The 27,679-nt window shown below is 36.3% G+C and overlaps 2 protein-coding genes across 2 annotated transcripts; both read right to left on the bottom strand.

Moving 5' to 3' along the window:
• Positions 1-6,445: 6,445 nt before the first annotated feature.
• On the bottom strand, positions 6,446-7,390 carry LOC120221086 (olfactory receptor 4F3/4F16/4F29-like). The gene has a single exon (XM_039218345.1). It carries the CDS (start codon positions 7,388-7,390, stop codon positions 6,446-6,448), a length of 945 nt encoding a protein of 314 aa, XP_039074276.1.
• A 14,976-nt stretch (positions 7,391-22,366) lies between these two features.
• LOC120221094 (olfactory receptor 4F15) lies at positions 22,367-23,305 on the bottom strand. The gene has a single exon (XM_039218353.1). It carries the CDS (start codon positions 23,303-23,305, stop codon positions 22,367-22,369), a length of 939 nt encoding a protein of 312 aa, XP_039074284.1.
• Positions 23,306-27,679: the final 4,374 nt, after the last annotated feature.

The following is a 27,679-nucleotide window of genomic DNA, read 5'->3' as shown; positions in this document are numbered from 1 at the left end:
ATGGGATCGACTCCTTGATTTCTTTTTCTGTTGCTCCTTTATTGGTGTATAGAAATGCAACCGATTTCTGTACATTGATTTTATGTCCTGCAACTTTGCATATCAGTTCTAGCAGTCTTTTGGTGGAGTGTTTTGGGTTTTCCATATAGACTGTTATGTCATCCACAAAGAGTGAAAGTTTGAATTCTTCTTTGACAGTTTGTATGCCTTTTATTTCTTTTTGTTGTCTGATTGCTGAGGCTAGGACTTCTAGTACTATGTTGAACAGCAATGGTGAGATTGGATATCCCTGTCATGTTCCTGACTTTAGGGGGAAAGATCTCAGTTTTTTCCCCATTAAAAATGATATAGACTGTGGGCCTGTCATATATGGCCTTTATGATGTTGAAGTATGTTCCATCCATCCCTTCTTTCTTGAAGGTTTTTATCAGGAAAGGATGCTATATTTGTCAAATACTGTTTCTGCATCTATTGAGAGGATCATATGGTTCTTATCTATTCTTTTATCAATCACACTGATTGATTTGCAAATACTGAACCACTCCTGCAATTCAGGAATAAAGACCACTTGTTCATGGTGAATGATTCTTTAAATATACTGTTGAATTTGATTTGCTAGTATCTTGTTGAAAATTTTTGCATCCATGTTCATCAAGGATATTGGCCTGGAATTCTCCTTTTTAGTGGATTCTCTGGTTTGGGAATCAAGGTAATGTTGGCTTCATAGAATGAGTTAAGAAATGTTCCTTCCATTTCTATTTTTAGAATGGTTTGAGAAGCGGTATTAACTCTTCTTTAAATGGCTGATAGAATTCCCCTGGGAAGCCACCTGGCCCAGGACCCGGAACAAATCAAAAAGATCAAGATCGCACCATGCATACTTTCAGATCACAGTGCCATGAAACTCAAACCAACCACAAGAAAAATTTGGAAAGACTTCAAAATACATGGAAGTTAAGGAATATTCTACTAAAGAATGAATTAATAAATCATGAAATTAAAGACTAAATTAAAAAATTCATGGAAGCAAATGATAATGAAATCACAACAGTCCAAACTCTTTGGGATGCAGCAAAAACCTCCTAAGAAGAAACTACATTGCACTTCACGCCTATCTCAAGAAGCAAGAAAGGTGTCAATTACACAGCCTAACTTTACACCTAAAGAAACTAGAAAATGAGTGGCAAATGAAACCTAAAGTCAACAGAAAAGAGGAGATAATAAAGATTAAAGCAGAAATAAATGATAGAGAAACAAAACCAGTTGAACAAATCATTAAAACTAAAAGCTGATTTTTAATTTTTTTAATATTTATTTTTTAGAGGAGAGAGAGAGAGAGAGCACAATTTGGGGAGGGGCAGAGAGGGACACAGAATCTGAAGCTGGCTGCAGCACAGAGCCTGACGTGGGGCTTGACCTCACAAACCGCAAGATCATGACCTGACCCAAAGTCGGATGCTTAACTGACTGAGCTACCCAGGTGCCCCTAAAAGCTGGGTTTTTAAAAGAATTATCAAAAAGAAAAAGGAACCAAATAGATAAAATCATGAATGAAAGAGGAGAGATCACAGCCAACCCTACAAAAATACAGTTATGAGAGAATACTATGAAAAATTGCATGCCAAAAATCTGGGCAATCTAGAAGAAATGGATAAATTTCTTGAAACTCACATACTACCAAAACTGAAACAGGAATAAATAGAAAATTTGATCAGGCCCATAACCAACCAAAAATTCAATCATTTGTCAAAGATTTGGGGGGAGGGGTGTTGGCTTCTTAAAATTCTAAGGTTACTGTGCTTCACCCCTATTATGGTGCAGTTCAAAATCATGGTATTGGTGAAGTGAAGAGTTACAAAGACCATTTACAGGGGAATTCATTCAGTCTTAGGAAGCAACTCCATCAAAATTTGATTTAAACCAGCTTACCATCTTATTCTCTCATCCATGAGATAATACTTCATACATGATCACTTTATATATGAACCATGTTCTTAACTGTTTGAAAATTATACTTTGACCATTTGGAGATCCAACAAGATATTTAAGTGGACTCACCTTGTCGGGACAATAAACTGTGTTTTCTAAGCTATGCACTTCCTAAGACATTTAGACTTAGTTGTGTCTCTTCTGGATTCTCACCTTCACTGACATTTTTATCTCTATTTTATTTTTCTGCTTTGGTAGTTTTTGTTTGTTGGTTGGCTTGTTTCTGCTCTGCCAAGTTTGGTTCCAGTGCTGGTTTTGCACAGGGCTGATAAATTATTCCTCGTTGGTGACAAGAGAGATTGTTAATTTGGTTACATGATTTACTAATTTCGCAGTCTCTATTAGGATGGTGAGGATTCATCATGAGTTGAATTCTGTACACCCACCACCAGCAGGATTTATCTTGAAGTCCCCCAATAATTCAGAATGTTAATTTAGTTTGGAATAAGGCCATTACAACTGAAATGAGTTAAGATTAGGGTGAGACCTAATCCAATATGACTAGTGTCCTTTTAAAAGGGAGAAATTCGGTTAAAAACAGACATGCCTAGAGGAAGAATAATGGCTGGAGGGGAACAGGGAGAAGACAGCCATCTACAAGTCAAGGAGAAAGCCCTGGAAGTGATCCTTCCCTCACAGCTCTTCGAAGGAACCAATCCTGCCACCATCTTGATTTTGAACTTCTGTCTTCCAGAGCTGTGAAGCAATAATTTCTACTTATGATACCTAGTTTGCAGTGCTTTTGTTGCAACAACTTTAGCAAACCAATGCAGGAACTATTGTCTATCAGATGAGAGATGAGGAGAATTTGGTTTGTCCATCTGTTTTTTAATCTGTTTGTTTGTGTAAGAATCTGTATTGTTTCTGATGAAAGCAAAGTTTCTTTGAGTTCCTAGGTCTGTATGTGTCTCTACTTTTGATATCTTGGTAGATATGATTGTACCTTTGATCTGTAGGTAAGGTTGTAAAATAGAATCTAAGAGCTTTATGATGCCTTTTATACTATAATCGATAAAACTTTTATTCTCATTATATGACTCTGAAATATTTTTCTACCTCAAGTAGATACTAATAGCATTTATTCAAAGCCTCTAAAAATAAAGATTATGTAAGAATTCATTTATAGAGGTTAACAAGTGCTGACATGAATCTAGCATACCCCATATTTCAAAAAAGTTTTAAAAGCTGAACTTCTATATTAAATTATGCTATATTTTCAGAAAAAAATATTACAAAATTTATTAACTAGAGACATTTTATACAATATTCTATAATCACATAATCTAAATAAACTCTTGGACAATTCAAACTAATTTGATATCTTATAGAACAGCGTTAGATCTTCTCCGTGATCTTTATTGTACAGACCATAAAACAAGCATTTAAAATTAGAAAAAATGTAAAATTATATGTTCAATTTATTACACTTCTGACAGTTCTGTATTGTGTCCACTTAAACATAACATCTAATATCCTTAGCAATTTTAAGACCTTGAGTTAGTGCTAAATAATTACTGGATATGCTTTGGATAATTTTAAAATAAGATTAATTAGGGAATCTTTGGTCACTGTGTGTACATGTGTGCATGTGTGTGTGTGTGTGTGAGAGAGAGAGAAAGAGAGGGAGATTTATGACTTAGTAGAATGTCTATATCTTTTGATCAAGTTAGTGAATGTGCTCATTTAAGAATAACATTTATCACCTATAAGAAAGTATAAGTAAGATGTGTGTGGCTGCTGGGCATTATGTTTCATGTGTTCATAAGCTTTGCCAGTTTACTAAAATGATCACATATGACATAAAATTCTCAATTACCTTCAAAAGCACAATGAAACACAACTTAGTTATGTTGGTTAAAAGTTATAATTGAGGCACCTGGGTGACTCATTCCATTAAGTGTCTAACTCATGATCTCAGCTCGGGTCTTGATCTCAGGGTTGTGTCTTCAAGCCCTGTGTTGGCATCCATGCTGAGGATAAAGCCTACTTAAAAAAAAGTTATAATTAACTTGGGTGACTGAGAATATACCAGAAGTAACATGACCAAAAAGTATCAATGACTATGCAAGTAAAAGAATCTGGTTTGTTGATAGAGGAAAAAAATACATTTACCTTAAGATAAAATGTTGTTCCTTAATGTGAAAAGGAATAGTAAAAGATAAAATCAAATGGATACCAACATTTTCAGAGTAAATTTTATTTGCTTTAGTTATATATATAACTTTAGTTTTTAATTTAACACTGATTCAAAGGGTTATATATGTCCTGATGTTTACAGCAGGATTATCAACAATAGCTAAATTATGGAAAGAACTCAAATATCATCGACTGATGAATGGTTAGAGAAGATGTGGTATATGTACACAACTGAATATTACTCAGTCATAAAAAAGAATGAAATCTTGCCATTTGCAATGACCTGGACAGACCTAAAGAGTATTATGCTGAGAGAAATAAATCAATCAGAGAAAGACAAACACCATATGACTTCACTCAAATGTGGAATTTAACACAAAACAATCAAACATGGAGAAGAAAAAAGAGAAAAATCATGAAACAGACCCTTAACTATAGAGAACAAACTGGTAGTTACCAGAATAGTGGTGGATGAAGGGATGTGTTAAATAGCTGATGGGAGTTAAGAAGGACACTTGTTGTAATGAGCACTGGGTGTTATATGGAAGTGTTGAATCACTATATTTTATACCTGAAACTAATATTACACTGTGATAACTAACTAGAGTACAAGTTTTAAAACTTGGAAGTTATACATATATATATATGTGTGTGTATATATATATATATGTAACTTTATACATACATACATATACATATTTAACTTTAAATAATGGGTCTGAAAAGAAGCAATGACAGATATGAAAATTTTGGCAAAGTTTATACAGCTCAGCTTTGATGAGCTTATTTGATTAAATTTAGAAATGCTTTGCTATCAAAAAGTACTATCTGCTATCAAAAAGTATTAAAGCAAGCCTAGAATTTATTTTTTCTGTTAGAATGACATAACATTTATATTGTTGTATTCCTTCTGCTCCTAACTAGAAGCAATCCATGTAATTCGTTGTCTTCTGTGTAATTTTCTTAGTAAGCAAATTTTCTGTAGTTCACAAAGTAGGTTGTGAACAAGTTTTTAATAGAAGACAAGAGAAAAGGAATGAGAAAAGAAAATTTCATCAAAAGTAAATATCATTATGTGAAACTTTGGTTCAATTCTTTACAGGAATTGGGCAGGATATATACTGTAATGTATAATCTGGGACAGTATCCAAAAGTGTGAAACCCATTCCTCTGATTGACTCTACTCTTGCCATTTAGCTTTCTCCCCTCATTGACACACCATGGCTGAGCTTCTTTGGCCAAAACAAGTCACTCAAGGCATGAAACCTGTGGAGGAGGCAATTTATTACAGTTATAATCAAGCAATAGAAATTTAAACAGGACTGCAGTAATGTATGGTGATAGATGTTAGATAGCTTTATTGTGGTGATCATTTTGCAATATATACAAATATTGAATCATTATTTTGTGCACCTGAAACTGGCATAATAATAAGTTTCAATTATACATTAATTTTTAAAAAAGGAGACAAAGGAACAAAATAATAGGACAGCAGTAAGGGAAGTTAGAAGGGGACAGAACAGCAAGTGAAAGGAAGTGGAAAAAGAAGGAAGAATGACGGCAGGGAGAAGGAGAAGTAAGAAAGTTGAAAAATGAAGGGGAATGGGCTGGAGATCTTCATACCCCAGAGACCGTAAGTGCTTGAAGAAAAATGAAGAGGAAGAAGTAGAAGAGAAAAGGGAATGAAGATTTAATGGCTTTGAAGATTTAATGGGTTTGAATAATACTAATCTAGGAGAAAGATAGTGATGGTTTCCCAGTTCTTTATATTCTGGGATTACATGGCTTCTACCCGGACATGCACCCATTGAGCTTCTATATGTGTGTTCTCAAAGATTCTGTGTGTGTGCTCTCAAAGATACTGTCCTCCTTTCATAGCCCTGACAGAGACCCACAGAAGGAGTAGAATATGGGCAAGCTGCAGCATACAATAAGAAGACTTCATTCATTTCTGTCAGCAAACTCCCACTGAGTACCAGTAGAAATTCCTTTCTGTGAGACAGACTCCTGTTTAAAAAAGTGAGCCCTCCCTGTTCTGAAGGCCGCAAAGAAGTCTACCCTCTTTTGTATTTCCAACAATTACTTCAAATAAGTATTATTCCTTAGGAATTGAGGCTCAAAATTATTATAATCTTAGATTTTAAGTACTTCGTATGTAACTCCTTCTCTCTTTTCAAAAATGAATGTCCCTCTATAAAAATACTCAGTATCAGTTTGTATAATCAAATCAAGGCAAGACAAACAAGAGCTTCTCTCTGAGTTTGACCATCAATAATGAGCATCAGTTATCAATAAGAGCTCTTCACAATACAGACATTCCTTAAGAGATCTTCCTGTAGTTCACTAGCTGTCTACATACTCTCCTCATTGCCACCTTCATTTCTTGATTCCTGAATGTATAGATGACCGGATTTAGGAAAGGAGTGAGAACAGCATCAAAGATGGCCAGAAATTTATCCAGGTGTATGGAGGGAGACGGCCACATATAGACAAATATCAAAGGGCCAAAGAACAAGAAAACCACAGTGATGTGAGCTGACAGTGTGGACAGAGCCTTGGATGAACCAGCTGAAGAGTGTTTCTGAACAGTGAGAATGATGATGATATAGGAAATGATGAGTATAAAGAAGGAGCCAACAGAGATGAATCCACTATTGGCTGTGACCATAAACTCTAGTCGGTAGGTGTCTGTGCAGGCAAGTTTGATGAACCGAGGAAGGTCACAGTAAAAGCTGTCCAGCACATTAGGACCACAGAAGGGTAAGTTTACCACAAAAGCCAGTTGAACCATGGAGTGGATAAGGCCAGTCATCCAGGCAGCCACTAGAAAGAAGAGGCACATTCTGGGGCTCATAATGGTCAGATAGTGGAGAGGCTTACATATGGCAACATATCTGTCAAAGGCCATGGCGATGAGCAGCACCATCTCCACACCACCAATGACGTGGATAAAGAAGATTTGAGTGATGCAGCCACCAAAGGAGATGACTTTACGCTTTCTGAAAAGGTCATAAATCATCTTGGGAGAAGTGACGGAAGAAACTCCCAGGTCAATGAAGGAGAGGTTGGCCAACAGAAAGTACATGGGCGAGTGTAAGTGAGGGTCAGAAGTCACGGTGAGCATAATGAGGGAGTTGCCCATCATGCTTGCCACATAAAAGGTGGAGGAGAACACAAAGAGGAGAAGTTGGATCTCCCAGGAATCGCTGAGTCCCAGGAACACAAACTCTGACTCCACAGAGTGATTCGCTCCATCCGTTGGCATTGTCGGCACTGCTACCTGAAGAAGGACAATAGGAGAAAATGAAAATTATGATAACTATGTTAATAAATTAGGAGAGATGGCCAAAATTATGAAAGCCTGTTTCTATTTTAGCATTAGAACTGACCTAATATGCTCATGGTCTCTCAAATGTGATTACCCAGAAAAATTGGTGGCTGTCATGTGGAGCTGCTCTCTACCACCAAGTTGGCTGCATTTGATAACTCTGCTTCCTCCCAGGTTGATGCTGCAATTAGTCATGATACATAAGATAGTCAACATGAGCCAAAGCTTTTGATTTTTGGTTCCAAACTAATACAATCTGGCCCCAGTCACATAGAACTCATCACAATTACAGTCCCTTCCAAGTCTATAAAATTTCATCTGACACATAGACCCTTCTTCTCTTCCACCCCAGTCCCCACTTCTGGGAATATATTCATCTTTAATATTGCTTAAATGCTTACCACACCTACAAACTCTTGCTTTATTATTACTGGCATAAACACCAAACCTTCTTTGCATTTGATAGCCCTCTGCTTCCTCCCAGGTTAGATACTATGATGTTTTTCATGAGATACAAGATTGGTCAAGTTGGGTAATAAGAATCCAACACTAATTTCTTTTGATTTTTGTTTCAATACTAATAAAGCCTGGCTCCAGTCACACAAAACTCTTCACCACTTCTCAGCTCTTTCATTCACTTCCAAGATTACAAGTCTTATTCTGACGAACAAACCCTTCCTCCTAACTCCCCATCTCTGGAACATATTTATCTTTAAGGCTTATTAAATTCTAACCACATCTGTGAGGTCTTGCTTTATATCACTAGCATTTATTTTACTGTGTCTTGTGTTTTCATAAACTAAGTATAGTTTTAACTCGCCAAACTACTGTAAGCTCCTTGAAGGCAGAGATTATGACGTATCATATTTGGTTTCCCTGAAGAAATGGTCCACATATAGGTGCAGGTCCACGAATTTTCTGTTATGAGTTTGCATCATGCTAAGTGCAGAAATTGAGAGTGCTTAGAAACTTCTCCAGCAATTTTACATCACAGCAAAATCCAGATGTAGGATTTTACATTTACTAGAGTATCAATCCATGAAGAATTGGAGGGTGTGGGAGCAGGGGAACCTACTGCTTCACCGTTTAAGAAGCACTGCCATAGAATACTGAACACATGAAGGGGTCATGGTACAGTGAAAAGAATTTTGTTCAAACCTCTATGTAAGGACTTACCACATTACCTTTTAATTTTAGTTTTATTTAGAGAAGCAACATAATATAGTGGAAAGAATATGGATATTGGATTCACAAAACTGAGACTTATTCTCTGATTTACCCACTGAGTTTATACTGGGCAAGTTAATTAAATTCTTGAACCTCAGTTTATCTATAAAATTGCAATAATGCTTTTCTAAGTATGTTGTAGAGATAAAGTAAAGTTTTTCATCATGGATCCAATGTGAAAATATTTAGCAAATATTGATTTTACTTTCCTTTATTCTGTTTGTCCTTAATAGTGCTCAATACATGAGATAAATGAACAAATAAGAAAATAAAATGGCATTGTACATTTTGATGCACAGAGCATCAAAATTTCTTTTTTTAATTTCTTTTTTTGTTTAAATCCAAGTTAGTTAAATGTAGTATAATAATTATTTCAGAAATAGAATTATTAGTGATTCATCAGTTACATATAACATCCAGTACTCATCTCAGCAAAGGCCCTCCTTAATGCCCATTGCCCATTTAGCTCATCCTCCCACCCAACACCATGCCAGCAATCCGCAGTTTGTTCTCTGTATTTAAGAGTTCTTATGGTTTGTCTTCCTCTGTTTTTATTTTATTTTTGTTTCCCTTCCCCTATGTTCATCTGTTTCTTTCTTAAATTCCACATATAAGTAAGATCACGTGTGGTATTTGTCTTTCTCTGACTTATTTTGCTTAGCATAATACACTGTAGTTCCAACCACATTGTTGCAAATGGCAAGATTTCATTCTTTTTGATCACCAAGTAATACTCCAGTGTGTCTGCATGTGTGTGTGTGTGTGTGTGTGTGTGTGTGTATACATATACATATATACCACATCTTTACCCCATCAGTTTATGGGCTTTGGGCTCTTTTCATACTTTGGCTATTGTCGATATTGCTGCTAGAAACATTAGTGTGCATGTGCCCCTTTGAATCAGCACTCCTGTATCCTTTGCATAAATACCTAGTAGGAGCATCAAACTTTCATGTCTAAAAGATATTTCAGTAATACATTATGATTATCTCCTTCCACATAACTTTATAATATTTATAATCTTTTAGCGATCAAAATAAATACCATCCTATGTAGATTAAATATATTTCCTCTAAAAAAATCATTGTATTTCTTAATAGTACTTACTACAAATGTAAATTATTGATTTTTTTCCCTTGTTCTCCTTCCTAATGAGACTGCAACTTCCACAGAGTGAAGAACTACATCTGTCTTATTATCATGTATCCTAAAACTTAGAATCACACCAGGTACAGAATAGGGATATGTAAATATATCAGGAACTAAGTATTTGCTAAAGTAAGAGGGTATATTTAGATGATTAAAAATATATCCAATTATATAATTAAGGAAGATGGGTAGTTTGTGCATAGCTCCTAAGCAACAGAGAAAAATAGAAAATAAAGAAGTGTAAAAGTAAAGAAGAGTTAGGGGGAAAAGGAATAAATAAGATTAAAAGGGAAATCTAAAAAGGATGAAGATTAGGAATATATATACATAATAACAAAGAAAAGAAAAATAAAGCTTACTTTAGATTAAGTAAAAGGTAGTTTATGAAGTATGATTTGCGTTACTTTCTGGTCCCATTCTTGACAAATTCTGTAATCACAAATATAGTATGATATCTCCAGGTGCCTTTTAGGTGCTAAGGCTCTTAGGAAAGTGTCTCAAAAGGCCTTTATCAGTTGTGCACATAGAGCTGTGATTTTTTTTTTTTTTTTTTTTTTTTTTTTTTGCCTTTTGGCTCTCCAATATCCATCAGTTAGGAAAGAACTGAGAATTTTAGGGAAAATGACTTTAAAGCTAAACAAGATATAAATATGAAATTAGATGCAATAAAAGGGTAAAAATACATTCAAATATCAGGGAATATAGAAAATTGAAAAGTTGGATCATCAGAGTTTTAAAGTGACTTGAGAAGGAGTCATATCCAAGTCTCAGTCCAGAATAAAAGTTATAAAGATGTTTCTAAATAGAGACACAAGGATATATTTATTCACCTAAAAGTCATCAAGTACCCATAGGAAAAAAAAAAAACTCCTGAATGGTGATATTCTCAAATCATCTTCTCTTATTTATTGTCTATGCTTTGAAATAAATTTTCTTAATCATATTATACCCATTATTTTATAACTAATTAAACATCCATGATGCAAGAGACAAGGCCCAGCTCTGTCTTCTTTTGTGATTAATACTTTTTCTTGGTCCATATGGAAATGATTAATCCTTCAAACAAATCTCCATATAAATTTAATCCTGTATAGGTGAAAGCAATATTGGTAACTGAAGTTCTAAATAATAGAGTTACCAAGTCAAAGGGATCTACAGACAGCTGTTAGGTTTGAAAAAAGTAGTAATCTAAATCAATATCCATATAAATTTTCTCAATATAAAAATATTGTGAGCTTAACATCTCCCTAAGCTCATACTTTCTACATTTATATCTTTAAAGTTGTCACAGAACCTTCCTTATACTCAAGTAAAATCTTCCTCTGCTTTTACTTTTTATCTCTGTGGGAAAAATAAATCTGTGTCCTTTTCAAATAACTTTCTGTGTACACAAATGCAACAAATTAAGTCACCCCTTAGCGTTCTGTTTCCAAGATTCAACAAATTCAATACTTTTTGTAATTCCCTTTAGGATCTTTTTCTCACTCCCATCCAAAAAATAAATTCTCATTTGTCAGCCTTCTTTAAACTTTCCTTAATTCTACTTACAACTTAGAGATAAAATTCAGATAAAACACTCCAATTCTAAACCATTTAAGGGACTGGAAAAATTAGTTCAATCTCCTAGTAGCTTTATGGGTTTGTTTTTTTAATCTTCTGCTTACATTTTAAAATGACATTACGTGGGAAATTATTTATTCAGCTTTGGAGTTTTTGGTCTCCATGTCTTTTATTTTTATTGAAATGTCTATGAAATCCTTTTCCATCTTATAAACTTAACAAGTTCCTTATAAATTTGCTTCCCTTTTCACAGAAGATGATCAGTTTATACCCATCTATTTTGAAAAGCTGATGGAGAGAAAAATACAATTACCCTGGGGGGTTTTTTGTATCTTCATGTGTCATCAGTCTTTCTCATCTGTTAATCAAGTGGCAGAGGGTGAGGATCAGCATAATATAATTATATAATCAGCATTAGGAACAGAGTGATTAATTGAAATCTATGCTAATCACAAAACATTACAAAACCATTTGACTATTTTAATGTCTTTCACATTACGCAAGATACAATGTGATTCTAGCTAAAAGTCAAGATCAGTTAGCCTTTTCCAAAATGTCAAGCAACTTTTTCACAATTATTCTTCTATACTGTTCAGTTCCTTATTCTAGACACTATCTACTTTGCTTTAGGATAAGATGCATGCACTTGAGGATATGACTTGTATTCATAACAATTCTAACAACAAAATCATGTCTAAAATTAAAGGCACTTTTTGCATTTCTAAATTTATTTCTATCCTTCCATTTTACCTGTACAAAGGGAACAATATCTTCAAGGAGTCTGAAATTTTCCTGTGCTTTCTAACACAAAATGCCATATAAAATCCTGCCATTAGAATAAATGAAGCCAATTACAGCTCAAGAAGACAGTAACCAAGTGATACTGCAAAAATATGATAGTTTAGAAGGAGCTCCTGGATCAGGGGACTTTACCTCTAGAGAACTATCTAGTTTGACCAGACCAACCAATGATCTAAAACTCATAATAAGACACTAGAGAGGGAGAAGCAAATAAGAGTGGAATATTTTTGTTTAACATTTATGCTGTTTTGTCAAAAATTTAATAAATATTGGTGATTACTCATTAGAATTAATCTCTGAAAATAGGTAAATATTAACTCAAAAAAATTAACTATGGTCATCTTGATCATCTCCAAAACCACTGTGCTTAACTTTTTAGTATAATTTAAATAGAAGAATGTACACTCAACTTCATTTTTATGCAATCATTAATTTTATAATTAATTATGGATATATACAAATATATGAAATATATGGATGTATACAAATATATAAACCTATACAGAAATTTAGTCCAGTGAAGAGAGCTTAAAAGTGAATGAAACAGGGACCCCTGAGTGGCTCAGTCAGTTGAACATCCAACTCTTGATTTCCGTTCAGCTCATGATTCCTGGGTCATAGGATTGACGCCCCCCATCGAACTCCATGCTGAAGGCGGAGCCTGCTTGAAATTCTCTCTCTCTATGCTCCTTTCCCCTGTGCTCTCTCTCACACACTCTCTCTCTCCCTCTCTCTAATAAATAGATTAATTAATTAATTTTTAAAAATGAATGAAATAGCTGAATCATATATCAACTGATGATAAATTAAAGACATTATGATATATCCATATAGTCAAATTCTCTGATGCTGTTGAAAAGCAAGTTCAAACTTTATAAAGACACCCATAACACACTGTTGAATGAAACTCTGGGTAGCAAACTGGCATGCATATTGTGTTGCTGTGCATATAAATAGATACACATATCTGAACAAATAGACTATCAATTTTTTAAAATAAATACTTCAGAAGAGTGGTATTATTAGATGAGAAACCAAATATTTTGATTTTCAATTTTGTATACTTGTATCAGTCAGGATCCTGCCCCAGAAAAACTGTCACACCCAAAGTAAGTAGCTGGAAAAGAACTTAATAAATGCACAGAGTCACCTGAAGAAGAGTTGAGTGAAACTGAAGGGACAAGTGGAAACTATCCTTTTACTCTCTGCATCCACTCTTGTCTTTTATCCAGGGGACAAACCGGATAGAAAAGATATCAGGACCGAAGTAACTGAGCATCAAATAATTACCTATTATATCACTTCAGAGTGATCTAAATCCAAAATGTCAGCCTCCTCCTTATGAACTACATAAGGGGAAAGGGGGAAGAAAAATATAATATAAAACTAGCTATCATGGTATACTGGTCATGAGACTGGAAACTTCATTCCTGTAGGTTATCAGTCTTGATATGATCCTTTGTTTAATGGGATGCCACTATTTTTCATTGGTGAGAACTATGAACAAAGAGGTACCTAGAAGCACTCCAATAAAGCCCCTGAGTTCTGGACTTAATAGTCATTGTCCCATTGTGGAATAGGAACCAAATATCCCCCTGGTAATGAGGATATGTCATGAGGATCTGGATGTGTATATACAGTCATCATATAAATTAACAGAGAAGAATAGCATATACTGTACTCAAGATTTTGTAACCATAATTTATAACTTTCAAATATTTCAGCATAGAGCTTACAGACTTCCATTTTTTACTTTTGCCCCAGTCCCCGCACATGTCAGAGGCAAGTCCTCTCCTGTATATTCAGTGACATGAGGAGCCCAAACTGGTTAAAGCCTAGTCTCAGCTTTGTTTTCTTTGGAAACATTCTTCCTTGGGGCACTATGACCTTTGAACTTAAATCAAAGTTCCCATGAGTAGGAAGCATGAATTTCCTCTGTGTACTATTTGGTCTTATTGTTAGAGTGACTTTGTCTACCTTGGGTTCATATACTCCAGCTTATATATTGGTATATATATTGGCCACTGGTTTAAGATATGTACTGCATGAGACAGTGTCCTAAAGTTGCAAGATATTCACTTCCCAATTGAAACAAAAGCTGAGACTTCTGTGTGCCCTTACACTACTCTATCAAGCAAATTGTTTCTGGAGTTTGGAGCACAAATAAGTCCAGTGAATGCTATGGGTGTAAGCCCATGGTCACATTTCATTTCCTAAAAATATGCCCAAATGCAGCATCCTATATGATATATGATAAATATATAACTACAGATAAGGCAGTGAAGGTATTCTATGAACCAATAAATGGTAATGCTGACAGCAGCATTGTGGGTGGGAAAGGCATAGTGGTACCCAAAATTAATAAATAAGTAGATGACATATACTTTATATATGTAAACATATATTATGACATATATTACAAACATAGAGTTTCACATGTTTAATGTACATGAACTATTTTATAGACTTATATTTAAAATTTGTAAGTATAATATTTATATCTATATACAAAATACATAAGATGTATTTATATGTATAATACTTTTCCCTATGAAGTGAGATTAGAGAAAGAGATAGAAATAGAGATAAATATCCCTATGAAGATAAGCATTTCTCCATTCTATGAAAAAAGGGTCTAACTTTATTCAGTCTGACACAAGTTTGAATAGTTCTTGTCTTCTCACAGTAGGCTAAGATATAGTACCATACAGGGAACTGACCATTTACTTTTGTGTTGGCAGTTTGGGTGCCAGAAGCAATGGTAAACAAATCAGCCTTAGTGATGGGAAATTCATATAGTTGACTTTAGGCAGAGACATCAACTCTACTGCTGTGGCTACTTTTAATGCCAATTAAGCAGTTCTGGAAACCGCTGGGGAAAGAGGCTGACTGACAACCATACTAGCAGGTCATCTTATTCAAGTACAATGAATAACCTCAATTATGCTCTTATATGGGCATGAATATTGTCATTCTCTGTACTTTTCAGAGAAGTCCAGCTACCTATCTCTCCCTAGAATTCCCTGCTAGTAATTTTATAAGCTCATTTCTTAGTCTCTCAACAAACCAAATAATTAGGTCTGCCACAAATTAGTAAGATGTGTATCATAATCTATTGTTTCCTTACAAGGGAAGCACACAACTAAAGGTATTCTCTGAAGTTCTTTCCATCAGAAGGGTTTTCCTTTACCACTGTCCATCAAGGCAATCTGAGTGGTTTAATGTCATGGCCATTTACTTACAGCTGATACTAATATAACATTCTTAACTATTCATAACCCAGTCTGTTTTTTATCCTCCATTGTTAATTTGTCATAGAGAATTTCCAGTATCCAAAGAGAAATGTGAAAGAATAAGAAACCCTGTGAGTCTGAGCCTCCTGCTCTGGCCTCAAAAGGTTACTTTTGCCTTCCAGATTGTCTACCAAGCCTTGTCTTCCTCCAGACCTACCTCAAAACTGGCAGCTTTATAATTTTTCCAATAAATAGATTGAAGCAACATGTTCAAATATGGTATATGTTTCCTCCAAAAGGTAAAGAAATTCACCAAGGATTGGGTTCTTTCCCTGGTGGGTGTCAGAAGGTGAAGATACTCTAGAAGAGATACTCTGGTATGCTCCAAACCACTTGGAGATATTAGTGATTTTGAAGGTCCCTGAAATTTTGATGTATTTTTCTCATCATTCAACATACTTGTGTCTTAACAAGACATCTAAGGTACCTACTACTTGTAGTTCACGAAGTCTAATTAACATTATATTATATTATATTTTATATATATATTATATTATATATTATTATGATACACATCTTACTAATATATATTTATATATAAATATAAATATATATTAGTATATATAAATTATATCTAAATATAAATATATATATTTATATATTATATATTAATGGACAAACATAATATTCCATATGATATCAAAACCATCAGCTACCTTCTCTGACAATGTATCTGAGAAGGATCAGGAAAATTGTGTCAAAATTTAGATTCCCGGGGAAACAGATTTTGAGATAAAGATGAAAACACAGGAAGCTTGTTTGGGAACGCTATTAGGATGAGTTAATTCCATTTGAAAGTAGGGAATTAAGGGGCATCTTGGAGGCTCAATCAGGTAAGCATCCAAAACTTGGTTTTGACTCAGGGCATGATCTCACAGTTCGTGAGTTTGAGGCCAGCGTGGGCTCTGTGCTGGTGACCTGAACAGAGCCTGCTTGGGATTCTCTCTCCCTTTCTCTGCCTCTGCAAAGCTCTCCCTAATTCTCTCTCTCAAAATAAATGAATAAACCTTAAAAAAAAGAAAAGAAGGAAAGTAGGGAAATGAGCAGGAGGTGGCAGAGGCAGAAGCTGCCAAACTTGTAGGGGCTCTACACCTGGGATGAGATTGCAGAATTGTCCCAAATGGACCAGTAACCAATCATTGTATGCAAACTAACACAGAAGAGTGGGCATTGCCTTGGATATGTTAGCTCTCTTTAGTCAAAGACATTCCCAAAAAAGGGCGAACTGATAGGAGGCATCAGATAACAACCCTCCAACAGTGGGGAATAAATATTTCTGTCCTGAATAAATCTTTCTGTTCTGAAGGAGAGGATCTGGGTAGCAGGTCATAACATGTCACATCAACCCCTAGGTCACTTGCATCTCATTGATTCATTTGAGTTCTAGACCCAGCTCCTTCAGAACTTAGCTGACCTTCTTATCCTGTAGTCATCTTATAAGAGGAAACTTAAGGGAATGAATTGCAACACCTGCTCCTAACGTGAATCATGAGCCCAAAACTGGTACTCATATCCCTCCTCTGCTTTGTAGTCTAGAGTTCTTGGTTGGCAACTCTGCTGGCCTAAATGCCTCATCTGATGACCTAAGGTGACCTTAGGTGACCTAAGCCCTTATGCATGAATATTCCAGAACCCTGTTTATTGTGTTCTTTTCAGGCTATGGATATTGCATTTGTCTATTTTCCATCAAAATTTGTTAAGTGCTGGAGTCCAGCTCCAGCAAGTCCAGGGGTCCCTGAAGGATGGACGGTGTTGGTGAGAGAGGGATGAGGGAGCCACGAGAATCTTTCTGGCCACCAGCCAGGCATCTCCACACTGTCTGAGACGCAACTTTATTTTATGATTAAGTTTTTGGGGGACGGCACAGAAGTGGCATTCTGATGATAAATTCTTTGATCAGTAAAAACTTTCCAGAACATTGTTATGTATAGGTGTATGGGGAACAGCCCAGAAGGGGGATTCTGATGATAAATTCTTTGATCAGTAAAAATTATCCAGAACATTGATATGGATAACCTTATTATTATGATTTAGATAAGGGTACTCTTGCTCATCATATGAGCATTCAAATTCATACAGGATAATGTTTTTAGCATAGTAAAAGCAAAAGTTAGCTCTTTGTGAGCAGCGGTCAATAGCCTGTTTATCGATTAATGGGAAGTATTAAGAAAACAGGTTTTTCAGGAAACGCAATGTTTGCTTCCATAACGACAAGAGAAAAAGTTCCCACAGTAAGTTCCTTCACAAGGTGCAGTCAGCACATCAAGGCCAGAATAAGTCATTCCGGTGAATCAACAAGGTGCCTTGGGGGTTGGTGCTCAAGCAGAAACAATTGAGTGGGGGTGGGTATGAATCATCATCTGATGGCAAAAGCCTTGCAAACTTGCCTTAACCTCACAAGGAGTTTTCCTCAACTAGTGAGTTCAGAATGGCTCCCAACAGTTAAGGGAGTTCTAAAAGACACCCATATGAATCAACTGGTGCCGAACTGTATCCTTCCTACCCTCATGTATAACAGCAGTCTTTTTTTTTTTTTTTAAAGGAAGGAACTTTTTTTTAATGTTTATTTATTTCTAGGAGAGAGAGAGAGACAGTGTGAGCAGGGGAGGGTCAGAGAGAGAGGGAATCACAGACAGAAACAGGCTCCAGGCTCTGAGCTGGCAGTCAGCACAGAGCCCGACGCGGGGCTCAAACCCACGAACCTCGAGATATGACCTAAGCGAAAGTCGGACGCTTAACCGACTAAGCCACCCAGGCGCCCCAACAGCAGTCTTACTGCTTCTTAATGATCAATTACCCCTGCCGGGGTGGTGATTCCTTTTCTTGTCTGTTTATTCCTGGTAGAAAAAGCCTGAATTTCCTGAGCAATAGCCACAAACCAAGATTTAATGGAACTCTTTTGTTGTATCTCTGGTGGAAGTGTTTCCCCCTGTTATAGAAACCAGGACTTCTAAACCCATAGTGCCCAGAGTTCCAAGAATAGGAAGCTCAAATTTCCCAATTGTATCTTGGATTCTGGACTCATGTGTGCTGCATAACAGGGACAAAACACTCAATTATTTATTGTGTGTATAGTATATATCTCAAAATATCAAGTCAAATCTGGTACTTTAGCTGTACCTGGGTAAGCCATTCCAATTCCTGTATTAGACCAGCAGATTCTGGTTGGTACACTTTGATGGGACTAATAGATTCAATGTTCATGTGCCAATTCCCGCACCTCCTTTTCTTTAACGTGGATCCTCAGTATAATGTGACAATTTGTGATATCGTGTGTCTGTATTTCAATTACACTGTAATCCTTAGAGGAAATAATTTGTCCAGAACTATAAAGAATTATGTTTTGATTATTCAATTGATATTTGCTATAAACTTCACATCTTTTCTTTTTTCACTACCAATTTTTCTAATACTACAGAGTATGCCAAGTAGGATTGTCCGAGTACAGGGCTATTTGCATAAAGTCTGGAAATGCCACAAAAAAACTTTTACAGATCTATACTTTTTTATATCATTTAATACATAAGTTTGAATGCTATTCCTGCTATAGAATGTTTCCTCCAGAAACTGGAGAAATCTACCAGATATTGTGCTTCATTATTAGTGACAGAAGGTACAAGATTCAATAATTTTCCTTTACATGGAGGGGATCTCCAAACATGCCACTTACCGTTAAACTCCTGGTTTTTTTTTTCAAACTTGATTGAGGATAATTAACAAACAAAACTGTATACATTTAAAGTTGATAATGTGATGATCTAATACATACATGTATTGTGTAATGATTGCCAAATTAACACATCCATAACCTCACATAGGTAACTCTGGGTGTGTGTGTGTGTGTCTGTGTGACTGTCTGTGGTAAAAATGCTTTAGATGTACTTTTAGCAACTTTCAAGTACACAGTACCATATTATTAACTACAATCACTGCACTGTACATTAGATCTTCTGAACCTATCTTCCTATAACTGAAAGTTTATACCCATTGACCTATGTCTCCCCATTTCCACCTCCCCCAACTTCTTGAAACCTATTCTCTGTGTCTGTTAAATCCGCTTCTTTAAAAAAAATTATTCCACATAAAAGTGATACTGTACACTATTTGTCTTTCTCTAGCTGGCTTATACCTGTTGGAATAATGCCTGGCAGGCTCATCCATATTATTGCAAATGGCAGGATTTGCCTTTTATGGCTAAAGATTCCATTTACATATATACCACATTTTCTTTATTCAACATGCATTGAAAGAAATTTACCTTGTTTTCATATCTTAGCTATTGTATTAATACTGAAGTGAAAATGGGTATGCACATACATCTTCAAGATAGTGATTTCATTTCTTTTCAATATGCACACAGAGATAGAATTGCTGGATCATGTGATAGTTCTGTTTCAGTTTTTAATGAATCACCATATTGTTCTTTGTAAACTTTCATAATATTTACTGTAAATTAGCAGTTGTACCAATTTGCACGTCCATCAACAGTGCACAAGGTTCCCTTTTCTCCACATCCTTACTACCATTTATGTCTTTGTTTGTTTTGGTAGTAGCCATACTAACAGGTGTGAAGTGATATTGTGGTTTTGATTTCCATTTCCCTGATGATTAGTGATGGCGAGCACTTTTTCATGCACATATTGTCCATTTAAATGTCTTTTTGGGGGGCACCTGTGTGGCTCAGTCGGTTAAGTGTCAGACTTTGGCTCAGGTCATGATCTCACCATTTGTGAATTTGAGCCCCACATCGGGCTCTGTGCTGAGAGCCAGCTCAGAGCCTGGAGTCTGTTTCAGATTCTATGTCTCCCTCTCTCTCTGACCCTCCCCTGTTCACACTGTCTCTCTCTCTCTTTCAGAAATAAATTAAAAGCATTAAAAAAATTTTAAATATTGTTTTTGGAAAATGTCTATTTAGGACCTTTACCCTTTATTATATTGGGTTAATTACTTTTTTGCTATCATTTATATGACTTTCTCATTATGTTGCATAATAACCCCTTATCAAATATAAGATTTACAAGTAATTTCTGCCATTCTATAAGTTGCCTTTTAAATTTATTGTTTCCTTTGCTGTGCAGAAGCTCTTTAGATTGGTTTCTTCTTAGTTTATTTTAGCTTTTGTTGCCTTGTGCTTTGTGTCTTATCCAAGAAATTATTGCCAAGACAAGTGGCAAAGACCATTTGCCCTGTGTTTTCTTCTACATTTGACTCTTTGATCCATATCTTGAAATCCTAAAATTTTAATAATGCGCAATTTCCTCATTCTTTACACAATTTATTCTTTGCCTCGACAACATATATAATACCAAAGGATGAATATACTTGCCATTTCTTCCTTATCAGGTTTGATGGCATGATGTCATTAATAGAATAGATAATTATGACATATAAAATATCCAGATGGCCTGGATCTCTTCAACTTTATGACAAAGGATAAAATTGTAAATATATACTGACATCCATTCCATAAAAATGCTGTTTCTAATGTCCTTTCTGAAAGAGTTGGAAAAAAAATTTATAAGATCAGTGATCACATATATATGGCTAAGGCTGTGTTAATCTGCTTTTGCAAAGGTACCACCCTTGGTAAAGCAACTGCAATTAAGTCTATTACAAGGGTAAGTTTACAACAGTCCATTGTCATTTCCCAGGATCACCCTGACTTTTGTAGGAGTCACATGGGTGAATTAAGTGGACAGAGTATGGGGATCACCATTCCAATATTGTTTGCTTATTTTATTGCCACAGCTATCCCATACTTTTTGAAATACTGTCTGGATGTGTGGATGTGACAGTCTCAGCACCTTCCCCTCTACAATAGCTGAAACTCACAGGGCACGGAAGCAATGTAGGGTTTGTATCAACTGCCAAGCATATCCATTCAAATCACCCATCAAGGAAGTGGTGTGATGATCATGGGATGGGAGGGGGTATTATTTGGTGGATACACTATACACCAAATCTAAACCAGGACTCTGTATATAGTTAATTCCCACATGTCTTCATTCAAACAAAAGGACCACAGTGACCCTTTAGGAATTTGAGTATGGTCATGGTAGAAACTAAGATTTAGAAATGATAAGGAAGTGCTCAATGCTAATGACAATTTACCAGAAAAAGGAATACACAAGAGATATAAACCTCTTTCTTTAAAGAGACCTAAAGGAAATAACTGAAAGAGTAGAGTATGTTCAGAAATTCAAATGGAAAACTCATTTAAAAGTGAAGGGGTAGTAACATGGCAATCAAGGACATCGTTTCTGGCACCTGGCTCTCTGGTAATTTCTGTTCTGCTCCTGGGCTCAATGCAGTCACCCCCTCATTTCTTGGGTTATAGCTAGTCCACCAGAAGGATTGGAAGCAATGATGTTGGTAATTCACTCTAGTTTTAACCTCTAAAATTCTAACTAGAGTTATGGATTTTATACACTGCCAGGTAGAGGACTCTGATAAGGACAAAATGGAAGCAGAAAATGGAGAAATAAAAATCAAACAAAGTAGGATCAAAGAAAATTGAAATCAAGAACTAAAATCCAGTAAGCAGATGGAAGACAATGTAAATGCAGTTTGTCTATCAACAGAATCTTTACAATATATGAAAAACATAAAACTTCATTATTTACTCAATTACATGGCATGCTTCTAACCATGTAAGTGAAAAAGCACATTTCACTTGGTTTTTAATAGACTTGATATATAGACTATCAAAGGATGATATCACTTCTAAATTAATGGCGAAATAGATATCATAATATCATAGACAGTACTTTGTTATGCATATAATATGTCCTGAGTGCTGAGTAATTTTCTGAACTTGTAAAATGTCTTTTCTACAACCACCATGAGAGAGAATCTGTGACTTCATATCTTTGTAGCCATCAGCTCATGAGATCTTCCAGTAACGCACAAGACAACCGCACAGTCTCCTCATTGCCACTTTCATCTCTTTGTTCCTGAATGTATAGATGAGTGGATTCAGAAAAGGAGTGATAAATGCATCAAAAATAGCAAGATATTTATCCAGGTGGGATGTGGGAGAAGGCCATGTGTAGAAAAACATCAGTGGCCCAAAGAACAAAACCACCACGGTGACATGAGCTGACAGTGTAGAGACAGCCTTGGATGAGCCACCAGAGGAATGTTTCCAAACAGTAAACAAAATGAAGATGTACGAAATGACTAGCAAGATAAAGGAGCCCACAGAAATGAGCCCACTGTTCACAGTAACCATGAACTCCAGTTCTTGGGTGTTTGTGCAGGCAAGTCTGAGGAGCCGGGGAAGGTCACAATAAAAACTATCCAACACATTAGGGCCACAAAAAGGCAAGTCTACCACAAAAACTACTTGAACCAATGAATGGGTGAGGCCGATGACCCAGGAAGTGACTACAAAGTATAGACACATCCTGGGACTCATGATGGTCAAGTAGTGCAGAGGCTTACATATGGCCACATATCTGTCAAAGGCCATGGCTATAAGCAGCACCATCTCAGTGCCCCCGACGGCATGGCTAAAGAAGATCTGGGTAAAACATCCATAAAAAGAGATAGATTTATGCTTCTTGAAAATATCACAAATCATTTTAGGGGCTGCAGTTGAACAAAACAACATATCAATGACTGAGAGGTTAGCCAGGAGGAAATACATAGGGGAGTGCAGATGAGCATCCAGTGTTACAGTGAACACAATGACAAGATTGCCCATCATGCTTGCCAAGTAGCACAAAGAAGAGAAAACAGAAAGGAGAAGCTGGGTCTCCCATGAATTAGTGAGTCCCAGAAACACAAACTCTGATACTAGCGACAGGTTCCTTCCATCCATCTCCTCAGACACCAGGATCAGTCTCTTGTTACCTAAAGGAAGAAAGAAAATTAAACACAATTGCCTAGGCAAGTATTAGTGTTCACAAAAGGAAGCCTACCATCCATAAAAACAGTTATCCTATTGGCCACTCACACAGCCAAATAAGCTTCATCCCATTCATTTCGGTCCTCTACTTGGAGGAAGCAGCCAGTGCCCAATGCCAGTGTGGATCCAAAACTGTCACATCTAACTGAATCCCACCTCTGGGCCTGTTTCCCTTCTGCTTTCTTCTACTCTCCCTCTTACTATTTCCACCTGCCCTGCATTCTACGTCAGTAACATACAAGGTCAACTTCAAATGCTTTTGACTATGATTTCTTATAAATGGATAGGATTTCAGCCGCTCGTGTGAGCCACGTAACAATTCCTCATGCTCAGCATACAGCTTTCAAAGTCTGTGTTCTGTTATTCCTATTGCATGATTAGACTTTAAACATTTTCCTTCCTTCGACTTTTCAGACTTCTCAATCTGTTCTCTGACATCCCAATTTTCGATGTCCCAGGTCAAATGTTCCCTCCCTTGTGAAATCTTCCAAAGCCGCCAAAGTGTCCACCCTCGTTGTACCGTTAGCATTTACTTCACTCTACCTCTCATGACTATACTAACTTCCATCTCTCAAATTAACACATAGTTTCTTGAGTACAGGCATCATTGTAGTTTGTATGGGCATCCCCTACCTCCATCACAATCACCAGTGGTGATTCACACAGCCAGTTATTTCATGAGTGTGTCACACTGTTTGAATGAAGTAAAAAATTAAAGAGACTGAAGAATGACCCTGGAGTCAAGAAAGTTTATCACAATTTACTAATGTTCATATTAATAGTGCATTTTGTAGTACCAGTTAGGAGTTATCACAGGATCCTTCCCTCTCTGTCCCTCCCTAATTTGCATGTGTGTGTTTCTCTCTCAAAACGAATAAACTTAAAAACAATAGAGATGGTGCAAAAGGCTCAGTCTGTTGAGTGTGTGGCTTCAGCTCAGGTCACAGTCTCATAGCTCGTGAGTTCAAGCCCCGCTTCCGCCAGAGCCTGGATCCTGCTTTGGATTTTGTGTCCCTCTCTCCCTCTGCCCCTCCCTCACTCATGCTTTGTCTCTCTCTATCTCTCTCTCAAGAATAAATAAAAAATATTAAAGTGAAAAAACTAAAATTAAAAAAAAAGAAATAGAGATACATACTCATTGAATCCCCAAAGATAAGAACTCTACCACATAAAAGCAGTCTCGTTTCTTCTCAAAATACATTTGGAAGGGATAAAAGAATAACAGAAAAAGAACTGGGTGAAAACAGCAGCCAATATCAGGGTCTGCAGTGAGAGAGGATCATAACTGAATTATAGAAATAAAGGGCAGAAAAAGAGCTAAGGGACAATAGCCAGATCACAGCATGGAAATGTAGGAGACAATTACAGTTATTTAAAGATTAAAAAAAAAAACTGCCAGAAATAAATCATCAGAGGTCCAATTCAGTGGCAGTTTTGCTTGAGTACAACTTCATATTATACCAGTGACAAAATGTATATACAAAAAGATATGCCCAGGGAATTGTGCGTTATCACAGAGTTAATTGATAGGAGGATTCATAGGAGATCAAGATTGCCTGGCTCCCAATGAAAGTTACTTGCCTTAAATGGAACTTTGTAGTCATTCTATATGTATTCATTATCTATTTCTACAGTAACAAATTACTGGAAACCTGATATTGGTTTTTTTTTAATGTTTATTTATTTTATTTATTTTTTTTTTAGAGAGGGAGAGAGAGAGAGAAAGACAGCACAAGCGGGGTAGGGGCAGAGAGAGAGGGAGACACAGAATCCAAAGACGACTCCAGGCTAAGCTGCCAGCATAGAGCCTGACACAGGGCTCAAACTCACAGACTTCGAGATCATGACCTGAGCTGAAGTTGGACACTTAAACGACTGAACCACACAGGTGCCCCAAACCTTGTAGTTTTAAAAGACGCCAATATGAGATCTCACAGTTCTGAAGATGAGAAGGCCAAAATGGGTCTTCCAAGCTAGAATCAAGATGTCAGCAGAGCTGCATTACTTCCAGAAGACCTAGGAGATGATCCATGACCTTCCCTCTTCCAAGGATGCCTGCATTCTTTGCTTCATGACCCCTTCCTCCCTCTTTCTGGTACAACACTCCAAACTCAACAACCATCATCACATCTCCTCTCTGACTCTGTCCATCCTGCCTTCCACTTGTAAGGTAAGTTTCATGTGATTACATGGGGCTGATCCACGTAATCCAGGGTAATTTGCCATCTGGAAATTCTTAATCACATCGACAAAGTCTCTTGTACCATACAAAGTAACCTATTCAGAGGCTCCGGGATTAAGACATAGGCACCGTCCAGGCCATTATTCCATACACCACAACTTCTCACAAGCGAATAAATATTTTAATGGGAAAAGGAAGACCTTATCACTAACCAGTGAATCAGATGGAAGAAATTTCAGAGAGCCTGTCAGGAACATGGAAGAGCTATTGAGGGATGAAGGACAGATGGTACATCCGGACCTTTTCCCTGACCCTACACATGAGACACTTCTGACTCCAAATACATCTAGGACCAAGTCTGACCACGTAATCTCTACCAATGATAAGGAACCTATCCTGGGATTATCCCCAGATAACCAGCCAACCAACATGTTCTTGGAAAACTGGGTATATACTTCAGTCCTGAGTGGTTCTCTGAATGACGTTGAAATGACTTTTGCTCATGAATCTAGTAAATATTTTTGAGGACCCACAATGCCAAGCACCATTCCACACATTGAGGATACAGCATGGACAAGATTTTCTGCTTCTGTGAAGTCGATGTTCATGTCAGAAAATGCAATTTTGGTCTGTCACGTACAGGTTTCCCTTCTTTAGAAAGGATAAGAACACTTGAAGAAACACGGTAATTCATCAAATACTGGGGAGTCTCAAACACCCTACTTCTCCCTCGTTCAATTTCCACATCCACAGAGTCTCTTCTCAGTGTCTGACTTATTTTTATATGAATTTTTACGTCTATGAATCATACTAATTTTTCAATGGCTTTCTAATAAATATACAGGGATTTTATATCCTCAAATATATTACAAGACATTTGGGGCAAGTTTTGTGTATCACAGTTGTTTACACTGACAAGAGCAGCTCAGAAATTATGTTGGCTATATTTTTTAATTTATACATTCATTCATTCAACAAATATTTATGTAGCAGTTATCAGACAATTTTAAGTCAGAGTCATTCAGACCATTAAAGGATTTGACCTAAAAGCAAGCCTCCATATCATGAACTATGAACTCACTAATAAAATTTTTCTAGGAAGATGCAGAAAATAAGGCAAAAAGCATTGCTTCTGACCACTAAGGAAAACTGTTCGTTAGCCAAAACTTTTCCTAGGCCTCCTTGGAAGTAGAAATATGAGGTAGGAATAATGAGAATATACTATACTATGAGATGAAAATATAGGTGTTGCTTCCTCCAAATTGTAGTATGAAGAGCAAAAAATAACAAGTGAAAGGGTAAAATAAATACTGCTAAACCTGACTATTAATAAATTTGTAAGGAATAGGGTTAGCAAAATTAGAAAAAGATGTATTGAGTCATTCAAGGGAGAAAAACTATGCGATCTTCTAAAGTTTACATAAAAACAGAATCTAGCACAAGGGGAAAAAGGATAATTTGGGGGGGAACAAACATAAATACATCTTAAAAATCAGAAAGGAAGTTGACAGAAATGATAAGGAAGGCAATAAGAAATTGGGGTTTTTAATGCAGCAGGAGTTCAAGATGGTCAGTTAGTTGGAAAAATATGATAAATAGTAAGAAATGGCAGACTGGGAGCTTGTTCCAATATACCATCTCCAAAGTCCCAGTGCTCAGAATTCCTTCCTACTAGCACCTAGCATTAGAGTTGCTTTCTTTTTGACTAACATGCTGCAACCCCTAGTTTTACTAACATTGCTAAGGGAAAGGTGCTTCATTTAGCTATTAGAGACAAACAGGTAAGTTACCAGATGGCTTTCCTTAGCTGAGATATTATCCATGCAAGAAATAAGTTTTTACAGTGAAGAAATAACTGATTCATTTATACCTCATTCAATACCAGAGAAGGATGAGTTTGGATAGGTTGCTGCAGAAGTCAGGGGAAAACACAGGTGCTGAGAAAATGAGGATAATGCTGAGAAAAGAAGGATAAATGAGTTCCATGACAAAATGTACCTACTTTACATCCCTTAAAGAATAAAAAGGAAAAAGTAATACAAATAACAAATAGGAGATCTAGAAACTTACCCAGCTCATGTCTTCAAGTATTCACATTTCTTGAG

The sequence above is a fragment of the Hyaena hyaena genome, unplaced genomic scaffold (genome assembly GCF_003009895.1).
Source record: "Hyaena hyaena isolate Hyena2069 unplaced genomic scaffold, ASM300989v1 scaffold_756, whole genome shotgun sequence".
In the NCBI taxonomy this organism is placed as follows: Eukaryota; Metazoa; Chordata; class Mammalia; order Carnivora; family Hyaenidae; genus Hyaena; species Hyaena hyaena.
Note: the sequence above shows the minus strand (reverse complement) of the source record. Positions and strands in the feature narration are given on the sequence as shown.